The sequence below is a fragment of the Scyliorhinus canicula genome, chromosome 9 (genome assembly GCF_902713615.1).
Source record: "Scyliorhinus canicula chromosome 9, sScyCan1.1, whole genome shotgun sequence".
Classification (NCBI taxonomy): domain Eukaryota; kingdom Metazoa; phylum Chordata; class Chondrichthyes; order Carcharhiniformes; family Scyliorhinidae; genus Scyliorhinus; species Scyliorhinus canicula.
The window spans coordinates 98,408,533-98,428,375 of NC_052154.1; the positions used below are offsets into that span (position 1 = coordinate 98,408,533).

General features: G+C 52.9%; 1 protein-coding gene across 1 annotated transcript in view; it reads left to right on the plus strand.

Annotated features, from left to right (window-relative positions):
* Nucleotides 1-13,422, plus strand: part of LOC119970996 — a 56,452-nt gene extending 43,030 nt beyond the window's left edge. The window contains exons 6-7 of the mRNA XM_038806120.1: nt 2,032-2,208; nt 12,914-13,422. Coding sequence (XP_038662048.1) covers nt 2,032-2,208; nt 12,914-13,352 — 616 coding nt within the window. The 3' untranslated portion in view covers nt 13,353-13,422. The remainder of the gene's footprint in view (nt 1-2,031; nt 2,209-12,913) is intronic.
* The last annotated feature ends 6,421 nt before the right edge of the window (nt 13,423-19,843 follow it).

Genomic DNA, 19,843 nt, shown 5'->3' on the forward strand with positions numbered 1-19,843 from the left:
TCCCTGAGTGAGTTTGGGAATCCGGGAATCGTGTCCCTGAGTGAGTTTGGAGTCTGGGAATCGTGTTCCTGAGTGAGTTTGGGAGTCTGGGAATCGTGTTCCTGAGTGAGTTTGGGAGTCCAGGAACCGTGTCTGAGTGAGTTTGGAGTCTAGGAATCGGGTTCCTGAGTGAGTGTGGGTCCGGATATCGTGTTCCTGAGTGAATTTGTGTCCGGGAATCGTGTCCGAGTGAGTTTGGAGTCCGTGAATCGCGTTACTGAGTGAATTTGGGAGTCCGGGAATCGTGTCCCTGAGTGAGTTTGGGAGTCCGGGAATCATGCCCCAAGTGAGTTTGGAGTCTGGGAATCGTGTCCCTGAGTGAAGTTGGGGTCCGGATGTCATGTTCCTGAGTGAGTTTGGAGTCTGGGAATCGTGTCCCTGAGTGAGTTTGGGAGTCTGGGAATTGTGTCCCTGAGTGAGTTTGGGAGCCGGTAGTCAAGACCCTGAGTGAGTTTGCAGGTGTGGGAATCCTGTCCCTGCGTCTGGGAATCGTGTCGATGAATGTATTTGGGAGTCCGGGAGTCTGGTCCCTGAGTGAGTTTGGATATCCAGGAATCGTGTCCCTGAGAGAGTTTGGGGTCTGGGAATCGTGTCCGAGTGAGTTTGGGGGTCCGGGAATCGTGTCCCTGAGTGAGTTTGGGGGTCCGGGAATCGTGTCCCTGAGTGAGTTCGGAGTCCGGGAATCGTGTCCCTGAGTGTGTTTGGATATCCAGGAATCGTGTCCCTGAGTGAGTTTGGAGTCTGGGAATCGTGTCCGAGTGAGCTTGGGGGTCCGGGAATCGTGTTCTCGAGTGTGTTTGGGTCCAGATATCGTGTTCCTGAGTGAGTTTGGGTCCAGATATCATGGCTGGGATTCTCCCCTACCCGGCAGGGCGGGGGGTCCCGCCGGGATGGAGTGGCGTGAACCACTCTGGCGTTGGGCCGCCCCAAAGGTGTGGATTTCTCCGCACCTTTAGGGGCCAAGCTCTAACCTTGGCGCCCCGCCAGCCGGGGCCGAAAGGACTTCGACGGCCGGCGGAAGTCCGCGCATGGGCCGGAGCATCAGCGGCTGCTAACGTCGTCCCCGCGCATGCGCAGGGGGTCACTTCCGCGTCCGCCATCGTGAAGACGATGGCGAACGCCGAAGGAAAAGAGCGCCCCCGTGGCACATGGCACATGCCTGGTCCCGCCGGTAAGGTAGGTGGTTTGATTTCCGCCGAAGGGACCGGCATGACAGCAGCGGGACTTCAGCCCATCGCGGGCCGGAGAATTGCCAGGAGGGGGCCCGCCGACAGTGCGGTTCCCGCCCCGCCGAATGTCTGGTGCCAGAGACTTCGGGATTCACGCCAGCGGGGGGTCGGAAAATCCCGCCCCATGTTCCTGAGTGAGTTTGAGTCTGGATATCGTGTTCCTGAGTGAGTTTGGGGTCCGGATGTTGTGTTCCTGAGTGAGTTTGAGTCTGGATATCGTGTTCCTGAGTGAGTTTGGGGTCCAGATGTCGTGTTCCTGAGTGAGTTTGGGTCTGGATATTGTGTTCCTGAGTGAGTTTGGGGTCCGGATGGCGTGTTCCTGAGTGAGTTTGGGGTCTGGATATCGCGTTCCTGAGCGAGTTTGGGGTCCGGATGTCGTGTTCCTGAGTGAGTTTGGGTCCGGATGTTGTGTTCCTGAGTGAGTTTGGATCTGGATATCGTGTTCCTGAGTGAGTTTGGGGTCTGGATATCGCGTTCCTGAGTGAGTTTGGGGTCTGGATATTGTGTTCCTGAGTGAGTTTGGGGTCCGGATGTCGTATTCCTGAGTGAGTTTGGGTCTGGATATCGTGTTCCTGAGTGAGTTTGGGGTCTGGATATCGCGTTCCTGAGTGAGTTTGGGGTCCAGATATTGTTTTCCTGAGTGAGTTTGGGGTCCAGATATTGTGTTCCTGAGTGAGTTGTGGGAGTCAGGACTTGAGGATCTCAACATTCTCCTCAGTTCCTGTGTTTTCTTTGAACAAACCTGCTTATCCTCTATGTACAGAACAAATCTCCCAGCGTTATCCGACGGAAGCAAATCACTCGGCAGGCCAGAGCAGGCCCACAGTAGCAGCAGGACCAGCTTACAGGATGCTAGTCGAAGAAAGCACAAGCCTGTTGACCTGCTCACCATGGCGACATCCTCTCTGGTCAGCATGGACACTGTGTTGGAGCAGAAGGGGTAAGTGGTTTTGTGAAGTTGTCATGTTGATCTTGGAAGAGAATGAAGCTCCCGTACTGTCAGCTGGCGTCTGCAGGAGGGAAACCTGGGGGGACATGGCTTACCCAGCCCTGTTCCTGAGACAAGCCCAGGCAATCACCAAACATTTGAGCCCCTCATTCTGGCAAAGGCTTCTGGATCCAAAAGCAGGCGAGGATGATGCCAAGATGCACAGGGTTAGATTGAACCGGATGGGAACAGGAGGAGGTCATTCAGCCACTTGAGCCTGTTCCACTATTCAATTTGATCACAGTCGGTCCATATGGTAACTCATTCTATCCTGCTTGGATCCGTCAGCCTGAATATCCTTATCCAACAAAAAGCTGTCAATGTGGGGTTTGAAATTTTCAATTGACCCACAGCCTTTGCATGAATTAGGAGCAGGAGAGGGTCTCTACACCATTCAATAAGATCATGGCAATTATATATTTCCTTTAATAAGGAGACCAGTACTGTATACAATGATCCACATGTAGTCTTACTGGCGCCCTGGACACCCCCCTCGAATAGCCCCACTCAAATGTATAGTTCTACTCCTTATTGTGAATTTCAGCTCTTCCACCCTATCCAGTGCTGAAACCATAATTTGGTTAGATCACTCATCAATTTTATACACTTGGGGGAACTACAAACCAAACACCTTCAAGCAACATGACCCCAGATGTTAACACTGCCATTATTCCGGTCAATCTGTGATGCACCCCCTTCAAATTGTTCCTGAGATGCAGAATCCACTATTCCAGTTGTGAATCTTTTGTTTTTAATAATTTTTTTTCTTTAAAAAAAATTATTTTTTCCAATTAAGGGGCAATTTACCCCGGCCAATCCACCTACCCTGCACATTATTGGGATGTGGGGTGAGACCCACGCAGACACGGGGAGAATGTGAAAACTCCACACAGACAGTGACCCAGGGCCAGGATCGAACCCAGGTCCTCAGTGCGTTATTATCATAACTATCAGCATTGCAGGGGTTAATGTAGTGTCAAGAGTAGCCACTAGAGGGTGCTACAGTTACAACTATATAAGGCAGCGATGCTGCACCTTAGGGGAGGAGTGTATGCAGGATTTAGCTAGTGAAGGTCAGAAGAGGAAATAGTGCTACAAAGGTTAGATTATAGTTTAAACCTGTAGAGATTAACAGCGGATGAGAGTAGTTAGATATTATTGATCAATTGTGTATTCTTAAGGACTACGTGTCGAATCCAAGTTAGTAGTGTAAATAAAATCATACCTTTGTTTCAGTTAAAGCTATTTTGTGGTCTTTATGAATACCATGCCAACCATCCTGAAATAAGTAACACAAGAAACACCACACTCAGCACTGTGAGGCAGCAGTGCTAACCACTGTGTCACCGTGGCACAGGGTTAAGGAAAATCCCAAAGCATTTGGGGCAGCACGGTATCATGGTGGTTAGCATAAATGCTTCACAGCTCCAGGGTCCCAGGTTCGATTCCCGGCTGGGTCACTGTCTGTGTGGAGTCTGCACGTCCTTCCCGTGTGTGCGTGGGTTTCCTCCGGGTGCTCCGGTTTCCTCCCACAGTCCAAAGATGTGCGGGTTAGGTGGATTGGCCATGCTAAATTGCCCGTAGTGTCCTAATAGTAAGGTTAAGGGGGGGGAGTTGTTGGGTTACGGGTATAGGGTGGATACATGGGTTTGAGTAGGGTGATCATTGCTCGGCACAACATCGAGGGCCGAAGGGCCTGTTCTGTGCTGTACTGTTCTATGTTCTATTTTATTCATATGTAAGGAGCAAGAGAGTAACTAGAGAAAGGATTGACCCACTTAAAGACAAAAGAGGGAATTTATGCGTGGACTCAAAGGAAATGGGTGAGATTCTTAATGAGTACTTTGCATCGGTATTCACAAAGGAGAGGGACAAGATAGATGTTGAGGCGAGGGATAGATGTTTAAATACTCTCGGTCAAGTTGTCATACGGAAGGGGGAAGTTTTGGGTATTCTAAAAGACATTAAGGTGGACAAGTCCCCAGGACCGGATGGGATCTATCCCAGGTTACTGAGGGAAGCGAGGGTCGAAATAGCTGGGGCCTTAACAGATATCTTTGCAGCATCCTTGAACACGGGTGAGGTCCCGGAGGACTGGAGAATTGCTAATGTTGTCCCTTTGTTTAAGAAGGGTAGCAGGGATAATCCAGGGAATTATAGACCTGTGAGCTTGACGTCAGTGGTAGGCAAACTGTTGGAGAAGATACTGAGGGATAGGATCTATTCACATCTGGAAGAAAATAGACTTATCAGTGATAAGCAGCATGGTTTTGTGCAGGGAAGGTCATGTCTTACAAACCTAATAGAATTCTTTGAGGAAGTGACAAAGTTAATTGATGAGGGAAGGGCTGTAGATGTCGTACACATGGACTTTAGTAAGGCGTTTGATAAGGTTTCCCATGGCAGGTTGATGGAAAAAGTGAAGTTGTATGGGGTTCAGGGTGTACTAGCTAGATGGATAAAGAACTGGCTGGGCAACAGGAGACAGAGAGTAGTGGTGGAAGGGAGTGTCTCAAAATGGAGAAGGGTGACTAGGACAGGCGCCGGAATGTGGCGACTAGGGGCTTTTCACAGTAACTTCATTGAAGTCTACTCGTGACAATAAGCGATTTTCATTTCATTTCATTTTCATTTCATTTCATAGTGGTGTTCCACAGGGATCCGTGCTCGGACCCCTGTTGTTTGTGATCTACATAAATGACCTGGAGGAAGGTATAGGTGGTGATTAGCAAGTTTGCAGATGATACTAAGATTGGTGGAGTTGCAGATAGCGAGGAGGACTGTCAGAGAATACAACAAAATATAGATAGATTGGAGAGTTGGGCAGAGAAATGGCAGATGGAGTTCAATCCAGGCAAATGCGAGGTGATGCATTTTGGAAGATCAAATTCAAGAGCGGACTATAAGGTCAATGGAAGGGTCTTGGGGAAAATTGATGTGCTGAGAGATCTGGGAGTTCAGGTCCATTGTACCCTGAAGGTGGCAACGCAGGTTGATAGAGTGGTCAAGAAGACATACAGCATGCTTGCCTTCATCAGACGGGGTATTGAGTACAAGAGTTGGCAGGTCATGTTACAGTTGTATAGGACTTTGGTTCGGCCACATTTGGAATACTGCGTGCAGTTCTGGTCGCCACATTACCAGAAGGATGTGGATGCCTTGGAGAGGGTGCAGAGGAGGTTCACCAGAGGTATGGAGGGTGCTAGCTATGAAGAAAGGTTGAGTAGATTAGGATTGTTTTCGTTGGAAAGACGGAGGTTGAGGGGGGACCTGATTGAGGTCTACAAAATTATGAGAGGTATGGACAGGGTGGATGGCAACAAGCTTTTCCCAAGAGTGGGGGTGTCAGTTACAAGGGGTCACGATTTCAAGGTGAGAGGGGGAAAGTTTAAGGGAGATGTGCGTGGAAAGTTTTTTACGCAGAGGGTGGTGGGTGCCTGGAACACTTTACCAGCGGAGGTGGTAGAGGCGGGCACAATAGCATCATTTAAGAAGCATCTAGACAGGTATATGAATGGGTGGGAACAGAGGGAAGTAGACCTTGGAAAATAGGAGACAGGTTTAGATAAAGGATCTGGATCAGCGCAGGCTGGGAGGGCCAAAGGGCCTGTTCCTGTGCTGTAATTTTCTTTGTTCTTTGTGCCACCCCCAGATGTGGACCAAAACAGCTGGAACATAACTGCAAGCTCTTGGGATAAAGGATGACATTCCGCTTGCCATTGATTTGATGTTTTTATCCTTAAACTAAAAGTAGTTTTACTTGGAACCAAAAATCTCTCTGCTCTTCCACACTTCCCCGTGTTCAAGGAAAACTCACATCAGCATTGGTTGCGTTGAAAGTAGATCCACTAATACTTTCCCATAGGAAATCCATCAGCCACTTATCCACAATGACTTCATATATCAGTGACCCTTCGCCAGTCACGGCTCCAAGCTATACTTTTATTGAAGGTCCAAACATGATATTGAACAAGAGGAAATAGGAAGAAAACAATTGCAAAAAGAAGAAATGATGGAATGAGGCGAATGAAATGTTCAGACAGAAAGTGATCAGGATGGGGAATGGAATGCCTGGGAGTGTGGTGGCGACAGGGTCAATGCTGAGAGTGTGGTGGAGACAGGGTCAATGCTGAGGGTGTGGTGGAGACAGGGTCAATGCTGAGAGTGTGGTGGGGACAGGGTCAATGCTGAGTGTGTGGTGGAGACAGGGTCAATGCTGTGAGTGTGGTGGCGACAGGGTCAATGCTGAGTGTGTGGTGGAGACAGGGTCAATGCTGTGAGTGTGGTGGCGACAGGGTCAATGCTGAGAGTGTGGTGGAGACAGGGTCAATGCTGAGTGTGTGGTGGAGACGGGGTCAATGCTGAGAGTGTGGTGGAGACAGGGTCAATGCTGAGAGTGTGGTGGAGACGGGGTCAATGCTGAGAGTGTGGTGGAGACGGGGTCAATGCTGAGAGATTGGTGGAGACAGGGTCAATACTGAGAGTGTGGTGGAGACAGGGTCAATGCTGAGTGTGTGGTGGAGACAGGGTCAATGCCGAGAGTGTGGTGGAGACAGGGTCAATACTGAGAGTGTGGTGGAGACAGGGTCAATGCCGAGTGTGTGGTGGGGACAGGGTCAATGCTGAGAGTGTGGTGGAGACAGGGTCAATGCTGAGAGTGTGGTGGAGACAGGGTCAATGCTGAGAGTGTGGTGGAGACGGGGTCAATGCTGAGAGTGTGGTGGAGACGGGGTCAATGCTGAGAGTGCGGTGGAGACAGGGTCAATGCTGAGAGTGTGGTGGAGACGGGGTCAATGCTGAGAGTGTGGTGGAGACAGGGTCAATGCTGAGAGTGTGGTGGAGACAGGGTCAATGCTGAGAGTGTGGTGGAGACAGGGTCAATGCAGAGAGTTGGTGGAGACAGTGTCAATGCTGAGAGTGCGGTGGGGACGGGGTCAATGCTCAGAATGTGGTGGAGACAGGGTCAATGCTGAGAGTGTGGTGGAGACAGGGTCAATGCTGAGAGTGTGGTGGAGACAGGGTCAGTGCTGAGAGTGTGGTGGAGACAGGGTCAATGCTGAGAGTGTGGTGGAGACAGGGTCAGTGCTGAGAGTGTGGTGGAGACAGTGTCAATGCTGAGTGTGGTGGGGACAGGGTCAATGCTGAGAGTGTGGTGGAGACGGGGTCAATGCTGAGAGTGTGGTGGGGACAGGGTCAATGCTGAGAGTGTGGTGGAGACAGGGTCAATGCTGAGCGTGTGGTGGAGACAGTGTCAATGCTGAGAGTGTGGTGGAGACAGGGTCAATGCTGAGAGTGTGGTGGAGACGGGGTCAATGCTGAGAGTGTGGTGGAGACAGGGTCAATGCTGAGAGTGTGGTGGAGACAGGGTCAATGCTGAGAGTGTGGTGGAGACGGGGTCAATGCTGAGAGTGTGGTGGAGACAGGGTCAATACTGAGAGTGTGGTGGAGACAGGGTCAATGCTGAGAGTGTGGTGGAGACAGGGTCAATGCTGAGAGTGTGGTGGAGACAGGGTCAATACTGAGAGTGCGGTGGAGACGGGGTCAATGCTGAGAGTGTGGTGGAGACAGGGTCAATGCTGAGAGTGTGGTGGAGACGGGGTCAATGCTGAGAGTGTGGTGGCGACGGGGTCAATGCTGAGAGTGTGGTGGGGACAGGGTCAATGCTGAGTGTGGTGGAGACAGGGTCAATGCTGAGAGTGTGGTGGAGACAGGGTCAATGCTGAGAGTGTGGTGGAGACAGGGTCAATGCTGAGAGTGTGGTGGGGACAGGGTCAATGCTGAGTATGGTGGAGACAGGGTCATTGCTGAGAGTGTGGTGGAGACAGGGTCAATATTGAGAGTGTGGTGGAGACGGGGTCAATGCTGAGAGTGTGGTGGAGACAGGGTCAATGCTGAGAGTGTGGTGGGGACAGGGTCAATGCTGAGTGTGTGGTGGAGACAGGGTCAATGCTGTGAGTGTGGTGGCGACAGGGTCAATGCTGAGTGTGTGGTGGAGACAGGGTCAATGCTGTGAGTGTGGTGGCGACAGGGTCAATGCTGAGAGTGTGGTGGAGACAGGGTCAATGCTGAGAGTGTGGTGGAGACTGGGTCAATGCTGAGAGTGTGGTGGAGACGGGGTCAATGCTGAGAGTGTGGTGGAGACAGGGTCAATGCTGAGTGTGTGGTGGAGACGGGGTCAATGCTGAGAGTGTGGTGGAGACAGGGTCAATGCTGAGAGTGTGGTGGAGACAGGGTCAATGCTGAGTGTGTGGTGGAGACGGGGTCAATGCTGAGAGTGTGGTGGAGACAGGGTCAATGCTGAGAGTGTGGTGGAGACGGGGTCAATGCTGAGAGTGTGGTGGAGACGGGGTCAATGCTGAGAGATTGGTGGAGACAGGGTCAATACTGAGAGTGTGGTGGAGACAGGGTCAATGCTGAGAGTGTGGTGGAGACGGGGTCAATGCTGAGAGTGTGGTGGAGACAGTGTCAATACTGAGAGTGTGGTGGAGACAGGGTCAATGCTGAGTGTTTGGTGGAGACAGTGTCAATGCTGAGAGTGTGGTGGAGACGGGGTCAATGCTGAGAGTGTGGTGGAGACAGGGTCAATGCTGAGTGTGTGGTGGAGACAGTGTCAATGCTGAGAGTGTGGTGGGGACAGGTTCAATGCTGAGTGTGTGGTGGAGACAGGGTCAATGCCGAGAGTGTGGTGGAGACAGGGTCAATACTGAGAGTGTGGTGGAGACAGGGTCAATGCCGAGTGTGTGGTGGGGACAGGGTCAATGCTGAGAGTGTGGTGGAGACAGGGTCAATGCTGAGAGTGTGGTGGAGACAGGGTCAATGCTGAGAGTGTGGTGGAGACGGGGTCAATGCTGAGAGTGTGGTGGAGACGGGGTCAATGCTGAGAGTGCGGTGGAGACAGGGTCAATGCTGAGAGTGTGGTGGAGACGGGGTCAATGCTGAGAGTGTGGTGGAGACAGGGTCAATGCTGAGAGTGTGGTGGAGACAGGGTCAATGCTGAGAGTGTGGTGGAGACAGGGTCAATGCTGAGAGTGTGGTGGAGACAGGGTCAATGCTGAGAGTGTGGTGGAGACAGGGTCAATGCTGAGAGTGTGGTGGAGACAGGGTCAATGCTGAGAGTGTGGTGGAGACAGGGTCAATGCAGAGAGTTGGTGGAGACAGTGTCAATGCTGAGAGTGCGGTGGGGACGGGGTCAATGCTCAATGTGGTGGAGACAGGGTCAATGCTGAGAGTGTGGTGGAGACAGGGTCAATGCTGAGAGTGTGGTGGAGACAGGGTCAGTGCTGAGAGTGTGGTGGAGACGGGGGTCAATACTGAGAGTGTGGTGGAGACGGGGTCAATGCTGAGAGTGTGGTGGAGACAGGGTCAGTGCTGAGAGTGTGGTGGAGACAGTGTCAATGCTGAGTGTGGTGGGGACAGGGTCAATGCTGAGAGTGTGGTGGAGACGGGGTCAATGCTGAGAGTGTGGTGGGGACAGGGTCAATGCTGAGAGTGTGGTGGAGACAGGGTCAATGCTGAGAGTGTGGTGGAGACAGGGTCAATGCTGAGAGTGTGCTGGGGACAGGGTCAATGCTGAGAGTGTGGTGGAGACAGTGTCAATGCTGAGAGTGTGGTGGAGACAGGGTCAATGCTGAGAGTGTGGTGGAGACGGGGTCAATGCTGAGAGTGTGGTGGAGACAGGGTCAATGCTGAGAGTGTGGTGGAGACAGGGTCAATGCTGAGAGTGTGGTGGAGACGGGGTCAATGCTGAGAGTGTGGGGGAGACAGGGTCAATACTGAGAGTGTGGTGGAGACAGGGTCAATGCTGAGAGTGTGGTGGAGACAGGGTCAATGCTGAGAGTGTGGTGGAGACAGGGTCAATACTGAGAGTGCGGTGGAGACGGGGTCAATGCTGAGAGTGTGGTGGAGACAGGGTCAATGCTGAGAGTGTGGTGGAGACGGGGTCAATGCTGAGAGTGTGGTGGCGACGGGGTCAATGCTGAGAGTGTGGTGGGGACAGGGTCAATGCTGAGTGTGGTGGAGACAGGGTCAATGCTGAGAGTGTGGTGGAGACAGGGTCAATGCTGAGAGTGTGGTGGAGACAGGGTCAATGCTGAGAGTGTGGTGGGGACAGGGTCAATGCTGAGTATGGTGGAGACAGGGTCAATGCTGAGAGTGTGGTGGAGACAGGGTCAATACTGAGAGTGTGGTGGAGACGGGGTCAATGCTGAGAGTTTGGTGGAGACAGGGTCAATGCTGAGAGTGTGGTGGAGACAGGGTCAATGCTGAGTGTGTGGTGGAGACAGGGTTAATGCTGAGAGTGTGGTGTAGACAGGGTCAATGCTGAGGGTGTGGTGGAGACGGGGTCAATGCTGAGAGTGTGGTAGAGACGGGGTCAATGCTGAGAGTGTGGTGGGGACAGGGTCAATGCTGAGAGTGTGGTGGAGACAGGGTCAATGCTGAGTGTGTGGTGGAGACAGGGTCAATGCTGAGAGTGTGGTGGAGACAGGGTCAATGCTGAGAGTGTGGTGGAGACAGGGTCAATGCTGAGAGTGTGGTGGAGACAGGGTCAATGCTGAGAGTGTGGTGGAGACAGGGTCGATGCTGAGAGTGCGGTGGGGACAGGGTCAATGCTGAGAAAGTGGTGGAGACAGGGTCAATGCTGAGAGTGTGGTGGAGACAGGGTCAATGCTGAGAGTGTGGTGGAGACAGGGTCAATGCTGAGAGTGTGGTGGAGACAGGGTCAATGCTGAGAGTGTGGTGGGGACAGGGTCAATGCTGAGAGTGTGGTGGAGACAGGGTCGATGCTGAGAGTGCGGTGGGGACAGGGTCAATGCTGAGAAAGTGGTGGAGACAGGGTCAATGCTGAGAGTGTGGTGGAGACAGGGTCAATGCTGAGAGTGTGTTGGAGACAGGGTCAATGCTGAGAGTGTGGTGGGGACAGGGTCAATGCTGAGAGTGTGGTGGAGACAGGGTCAATGCTGAGAGTGTGGTGGAGACAGGGTCAATGCTGAGAGTGGTGGAGACGGGGTCAATGCTTAGTGTGTGGTGGAGACGGGGTCAATGCTGAGAGTGTGGTGGAGACGGGGTCAATGCTGAGAGTGTGGTGGAGACAGGGTCAATGCTGAGAGTGTGGTGGAGACAGGGTCAATGCTGAGAGTGTGGTGGAGACAGGGTCGATGCTGAGAGTGCGGTGGGGACAGGGTCAATGCTGAGAGTGTGGTGGAGACGGGGTCAATGCTGAGAGTGTGGTGGAGACAGGGTCAATGCTGAGAGTGTGGTGGAGACGGGGTCGGTGCTGAGAGTGTGGTGGAGACAGGGTCAATGCCGAGAGTGTGGTGGAGACGGGGTCAATGCTGAGAGTGTGGTGGAGACAGGGTCAATACCGAGAGTGTGGTGGAGACAGTCAAAACGGAAATGTATAATCTTTTTTAAAATTTAGAGTACCCAATTCATTTTTTCCAATTAAGGGGCAATTTAGTGTGTCCAGTTCACCTAGCCTATGTGGTGATATGCATCACTGTAGATACACAAGGGGTTAATGTATGTACACATAGACTAGCAAGACACTAGAGGGAGCACCAGAGACATGACACACAGACGCTCAACCATTAGGTCAGTAAGATAGGACACGACCAATGGGCGTTCACGATACACACAGGGGTGACACTACCACAGGGGGGCATTACACCAACCCATATATAAAGGACACAACACATATGATCTTCCTCTTTCCAGTGGAAACACTCAGTGAGTACAGACACAGGGTTGATTCAACATCACACCCACCACGTGGATTGTAGCAGACTGGTTAGTCAGTCTGAGTAGCTACAGAAGCATTAACCGTAGTGGCGAACCTGAGTAGGAGAATTGTAAATAGTTCAATAAACGTGTTGAAGTTATCTCCACGTCTGAACCTTCCTTTGTCAGAGTGAACATCAAGGAAGCAGCTGGTGCTATGCCAAGAGCATAACAAGACAGCCTGTACATTTTTTGGGGTTGTGGGGGCAAGACCCACACAAACACGGAGAGAATGTGCAAACTCCACACGGACAGTGACGGGATCGAACCTGGGACCTCGGCGCCGTGAGACAGCAGGGCGAACCCACTGCGCCACCGTGCTGCCATCCAAAGGGAAATGTATGATTATCTGCCAAGTGGAATTAGTAAGGCCATGGGGAAAAGCAGGGGAGCGGTACACGGCGAAATCTCCTATCGAGGGCCAGCACTGCTGCCTGGGGAAATCACACAGGCCACATCCGACTGAAGCCCATACACATGATTCCCACCCTCTGCTAATCTGGGATCAATTCCCGGTCTGCTGTCTGTATCCATTCTAGACACCGTCTGGGAGAAGAGGCAGGCAGTTTTTCCATTGGAGAGGCTTCATCCTCACACCTCTTGAAAGGCAGCCCAGTCCCAGAAAGCTTGACCTGAGAAACACCGAGTTGGCTGGAGGAGAGAGCCAGAGACCTCGGGGAGGGACATCCCTCAGTTCAGCAGGGTCTGCAACTAGCCAAGGAAATAGTATATTTATTATTAATCACAATCTCCAAATCCATACGGAGGTTTAGCAATTCACATTTTAAACGTTTCCCCTGGTGTTTTACTGACTCTGAACACAAAGCACAGGCTGATTTTATTGTGGTATAATCACAAAGAAAATGTCTTCCTTTGACAGAGATGTGACCAATATTCAGGAGGGATTCTCCAAAATCCCATCTCCTCCAGAGCCCCACTTATCAACGCTAAAAAGCAGCAATAATGCAGCAAAGAGTAAGAAACTGCAGACACTGTCGGTAAAATCGCACAGACCATCAGTGCTGAAAGGAGTGAGTGGGAGAACAGCAATCATCCACCTGGGCAACCGAGGACAGACCAGTGGGCAGCAGCTCTCAGAGGGCAGCACAACAGGATGTACCGAGCGCCTGGGGCCCATATTGAGCAGGAAATCCTGGGAGATGCCTCACAGGGACTTTGAGTGTGAGATAAAGAGAAAGAGCAAACGGAATTCGCTGGTGGTAACCCTCAAGCATCAGCTGTCCACAGTCTGCCTGTGGGAAGACACCAAGCAATCACTGCACTCTGCCGAAGTTCAAAACAGCAGGGTCGACATGTAACTTCATAAAGTGGCATTCTGCAACTGACACACCTCACCATCCTGACCCCCGACCCCACACATCTTCATCCACAACCCCCCTTCACCATCCTGACCCCCAACCCCACACAGCTTCATCCACAACCCCCCTTCACCATCCTGACCCCCGACCCCACACAGCTTTATCCACAACCCCCTTCACCACCCTGACCCCCGACCCCACACAGCTTCATCCACAACCCCCTTCACCACCCTGACCCCCAACCCCACACAGCTTCATCCACAACCCCCTTCACCACCCTGACCCCCGACCCCACACAGCTTCATCCACAACCCCCTTCACCATCCTGACCCCCGACCCCACACAGCTTCATCCACAACCCCCCTTCACCATCCTGCCCTCTGACCCCACACAGCTTCATCCACAACCCCCCTTCACCACCCTGACCCCCAACCCCACACAGCTTCATCCACAACCCCCTTCACCATCCTGATCCCCAACCCCACACATAGAACATAGAACATAGAACAGTACAGCACAGAACAGGCCCTTCGGCCCTCGATGTTGTGCCGAGCAATGATCACCCCGCTTAAACCCACGTAACCCGTATCCCAACAATCCCCCCATTAACCTTACACTACGGGCAATTTTAGCATGGCCAATCCACCTAACCCGCACATCTTTGGACTGTGGGAGGAAACCGGAGCACCCGGAGGAAACCCACGCACACACGGGGAGGACGTGCAGACTCCACACAGACAGTGACCCAGCCGGGAATCGAACCTGGGACCCTGGAGCTGTGAAGCATTGATGCTAACCACCATGCTACCGTGAGGCCCCGAGGTTCACCACCGTGACCCCCGACCCCACACAGCTTCATCCACTTCCACCCTTCACCATCCTGACCCCCAACCCCACACAGCTTCATCCACAACCCCCTTCACCACCCTGACCCCCGACCCCACACAGCTTCATCTACAGGCTGTCCTTCACCAACCCAACCCCCGACCCCACACAGCTGCATCCACAATCCCCCTTCACCACACTTACCCCCGACCCCACACAGCTTCATCCACAACCCCCTTCACCACCCCGACCCCCGACCCCACACAGCTTCATCCACAACCCCCCTTCACCACCCTGACCCCCGACCCCACACAGCTTCATCTACAGGCTGTCCTTCACCAACCCGACCCCCGACCCCACACAGCTTCATCCACAACCCCCCTTCACCACACTTACCCCCGACCCCATACAGCTTCATCCACAACCCCCTTCACCACCCCGACCCCCGACCCCACACAGCTTCATCCGCAACCCCCTTCACCACACTGACCCCCACCCACACAGCTTCATCCAGCACCCCCATTCACCATCCGACCCCTGACCCCAAACAGCTTCATCCACAACCCCCCTTCACCACCCTGACCCCCGACCCCACACAGCTTCATCCACAACCCCCCTTCACCACCCCGCACCCTGACCCCACACAGCTTCATCCACAACCCCCCTTCACCACACTTACCCCCGACCCCACACAGCTTCATCCACAGCCCCCTTCACCACCCCGACCCCCGACCTCACACAACTTCATCCGCAACCCCCTTCACCACACTGACCCCCACCCAACACAGCTTCATCCACAACCCCCATTCACCATCCGACCCCTGACCCCAAACAGCTTCATCCACAACCCCCCTTCACCACACTGACCCCCGACCGCATACAGCTTCATCCATAACCCCCCTTCACCACTCTGACCCCGACCCAACACAGCTTCATCCACAACCTCCTTCACCACCCTGACCCCTGAACCAACAGCTTCACCCACAACCCCCTTCACCACCCTGACCCCCGACCCCATCCATCTTCATCCACAACCCCATTCACCACTCCGACCCCAGACCCCACCCAACTTCATCCATAACCTTACTTCACCACACTGACCCCTGACCCTCAGTCCCTCCCAGCTTCACCCATAATTCCCCCTAAACCACACTCACGCTCAACCCCTGACCCCACCCAGCTTCATCCACAACACGCTCCCCCTGCCTCCTCCACTTGAACCTCAGACAATATTCTCACTGGTATATTTTTGGATGGAAATATTTTAAACAATTCTATTTTTTTAAACTGATTTATGTATTCTTGCTTCTTTGTGTATTTCTGAATGTTTGAATGATTCAGTGTTGGTGCAGGATGCACTCTGTGGAACCTCATAGAAATTATTGCCTTGGCCATTTCCCATGGGTACTCCCAGGAACCTGCTCCCGCTTACACTGCATCAAAAAAGCTGACACATGCATCTCACACCGAATCCCTATCCCGGGACACAAGCCTACACCCAATCCTGTCCCGGGACACTGGCTCACACCGGATCCTGTCCCAGGACACTGGCTCACACCGGATCCTGTCCCAGGACACTGGCTCACACCGGATCCTGTCCCAGGACACAGGCTCACACCGGATCCTGTCCCAGGACACTGGCTCACACCGGATCCTGTCCCGGGACACTGGCTCACACCGGATCCTGTCCCGGGACACTGGCTCACACTGAATCCCTGTCCCAGGACTCTGGCCCACACGGGATCCTGTCCCAGGACACTGGCCCACACGGGATCCTGTCCCAGGACACTGGCTCACACCGGATCCTGTCCCAGGACACTGGCTCACACCGGATCCTGTCCCAGGACACAGGCTCACACCGGATCCTGTCCCAGGACACTGGCTCACACAGGATCCTGTCCCAGGACACAGGCTCACACCGGATCCTGTCCCAGGACACAGGCTCACACCGGATCCTGTCCCGGGACACTGGCCCACACCGGATCCTGTCCCAGGACACTGGCTCACACCGGATCCTGTCCCAGGACACTGGCCCACACCGGATCCTGTCCCGGGACACTAGCCCACACCGGATCCTGTCCCAGAACACTGGCTCACACCGGATCCTGTCCCGGGACACTGGCTCACACCGGATCCTGTCCCAGGACACTGGCCCACACCGGATCCTGTCCCAGAACACTGGCTCACACCGGATCCTGTCCCGGGACACTGGCTCACACTGGATCCTGTCCCAGGACACTGGCTCACACTGGATCCTGTCCCGGGACACTGGCTCACACCGGATCCTGTCCCGGGACACTGGCTCACACCGGATCCTGTCCCGGGACACTGGCTCACACCGGATCCTGTCCCGGGACACTGGCTCACACTGGATCCTGTCCCAGGACACTGGCTCACACCGGATCCTGTCCCGGGACACTGGCTCACTCCGGGTCCTGTCCCGGGACACAGGCTCACACCGGATCCTGTCCCAGGACACTGGCTCACACCGGATCCTGTCCCAGGACACTGGCTCACACCGGATCCTGTCCCAGGACACTGGCTCACACCGGATCCTGTCCCAGGACACTGGCTCACACCGGATCCTGTCCCAGGACACTGGCTCACATCGGCTCCTGTCCCCGGACACCGGCTCACATCGGATCCTGTCCCAGAACACAGGCTCACACCGGATCCTGTCCCAGGACACTGGCTCACACCGGATCCTGTCCCGGGACACTGGCTCACACCGGATCCTGTCCCGGGACACTGGCTCACACCGGATCCTGTCCCAGAACACAGGCTCACACCGGATCCTGTCCCAGGACACTGGCTCACACCGGATCCTGTCCCAGGACACTGGCCCACATCGGATCCTGTCCCAGGACACTGGCTCACACCGGATCCTGTCCCAGGACACTGGCTCACACCGGATCCTGTCCCAGGACACTGGCGCACACCGGATCCTGTCCCAGGACACAGGCTCACACCGGATCCTGTCCCGGGACACTGGCTCACACCGGATCCTGTCCCGGGACACTGGCTCACACCGGATCCTGTCCCAGGACACTGGCTCACACCGGATCCTGTCCCGGGACACTGGCTCACACCGGATCCTGTCCCAGGACACAAGCTCACACCGGATCCTGTCCCAGGATACGAGCCCACACCGGATCCTGTCCCAGGACACAAGCTCACACCGGATCCTGTCCCAGGACACAAGCTCACACCGGATCCTGTCCCAGGACACAAGCTCACACCGGATCCTGTCCCAGGTCACAAGCTCACACCGGATCCTGTCCCAGGACACTGGCTCACACCGGATCCTGTCCCAGGACACTGGCCCACACCGGATCCTGTCCCGGGACACTGGCTCACACCGGATCCTGTCCCGGGACACTAGCCCATATCGGATCCTGTCCCGGGACACTAGCCCACATCGGCTCCTGTCCTGGGACACTAGCCCAGATCCTGTCTCAGGAAACAAGCTCACACCAGATTCTGTCCTGGGACACTAGCCCACACCAGATCCTGTCCCTGGACTCAAGCCCACACCGAATCCTGTCCTGGGACATGAGCCCACATCAGATCTTGTTCCGGAACCACAAACTCACACCGGATCCTGTCCCAGGACACTAGCCTATACCAGATCCTGTTCCGGAACCACGGGCCCACACCAAAATCTGCCGCAGTACACTAGCCCATACTGAATCCTGATTCTTCTGTGGGTGTAGAATTCCTGTCCAAAGTTCCTATGCTGAAAGTGATGGCAGTGAATCAAGATCCTTCCTCTCCTGTCACTGACAAAGCTGTGGTACAGGCAGAACTGAAAAAATCTGATTTCTTCTAGCTCAAAGACAAAGCACTGTGCCCCATTTTATCATTTATACAGCGCATTTCAATCATGAATCAAACTGAAATGTCAGAGATCAAATCACCATGGAGCTTTTCAGTTGTTGTCAGCAAAGTCTCAACCACATGAAAGGAGGAGTCATCCCTGAATACCCGAGGAGCTTCTGGTGTACCCTGCTGTGTCAATTAGAGGTTCTTCACTGCAACAAGCTGTTGGAAATGTATGATTCAAAGATTCTCATTCCTTTAAATACATCCTTTGTTTTTCCTTGTCTGTTTTAAATACGTACTAACTTTTTGGAATAAAAGGATTTTGATTTCTAAACTGCCTTTCATGATCTTGGCTTGTCCCAAATTGCTTTACAGTAAATGAAGTGTAGTCACTGTTGGAATTAGGAATGTCAGCAGTCATCATGCTGTCAGTTAATGTCCCACAATGCAATATTCAGCAGATTATCTATTCCTGTGAGGTAGATAGAAGAATATTGGACAGGACGCAGAGACCTTCACTGCTGATCTTCCAAGAATGCAATGGAGCCTTTTACTTCTAGCCAACAGAGCAGCTATAGCCTTGCTTTAAACATCTTATCCAAAAGACAGCTCTGCTAACAGTGCAACACACCCTCAGTACTGCACTCAAATGCTGCAGAGTTACAACTGAGCCAAGTCTAGAGGGAGCTTTACTCTGTATCTAACCCCGTGCTGTACCTGTCCTGGGAGTGTGTGATGGGGACAGTGTAGAGGGAGCTTTGCTCTGTATCTAACCCTGTGCTGTACCTGTCCTGGGAGTGTTTGATGGGACAGTATAGAAGGAGATTTCTTCTGCATCTAACCTCGTGCTGTACCTGTCTTGTGAATAGATCTTGCCAAAATCTTTATTCTGTTTTTCAATCCCTGTCCTGCAACCTTGTAGGTTTTTAACTGAAACTGCCCACCCCCACTTGCAAGCTGCTATGTGGACTGATCCGGCAGATCCACTCAGATTCAGTTTGCTCTGTGGCATAGCCCATGATGTCATACTGATGGATGTGGCAAGCAGTCAATCAGCTGTTGTTCGGAATCTGGATTTTGGGCCAATTCTCATGTGGGATTGGTGGAACTTATTAGAAACTACTGGAACAGGAGAAGACAAACCCCATTTTGTCATTTCTGTGAAAGATCCAAGTATGAAGCAGCTTTAAGGCACTCTCAGTTTTCCCTCCCTCAGGCGATGGGACCGTGCGTGTATATAGGGGGATAGTGTCTGTGGTCTGGCCTTCCGTTGTTCCAAGTAGCTGATCCTGGTTAATGCCTCTTCCCAACTCCTTTCTTCTCCTTCTTGTCCAACCTATATACAGCAAAAACTCCCTCTACACTATCCCCAACAAACAGCCCTAGGACCGGTACAGACCAGTCCTGTGGCAGGCACTCCTATTTAAAAGACTGCAAAAAAAGTAGTCAGACCTGTGAGGGGAATTGTTGGTTTGAAAGACTGCGACCAGGTCTGTAACAGTTTAATCCTCTGTGTGAATGGCTGGGAAGAGCCCTGTCTGAGAACTCTCTTCACGATACATATTATCCCCCTGTATATACACACATTTTGGTCTTTTCACTAGGGGCTTTTCACAGTAACTTCGTTGAAGCCTACTTATGACAATAAGCGATTATTATTATTACATTATTACCCCCACGTATATACACACATTATCCCCTGTACACACAATATGCCCCGCATCCACACACTATTGTATACACACACATACACAGACACTACCCATCTGCACACACACACTATCCCCCTGGATATACACACAATGTCCCCCTGGATATACACACACTATCCCCCTGGATATACA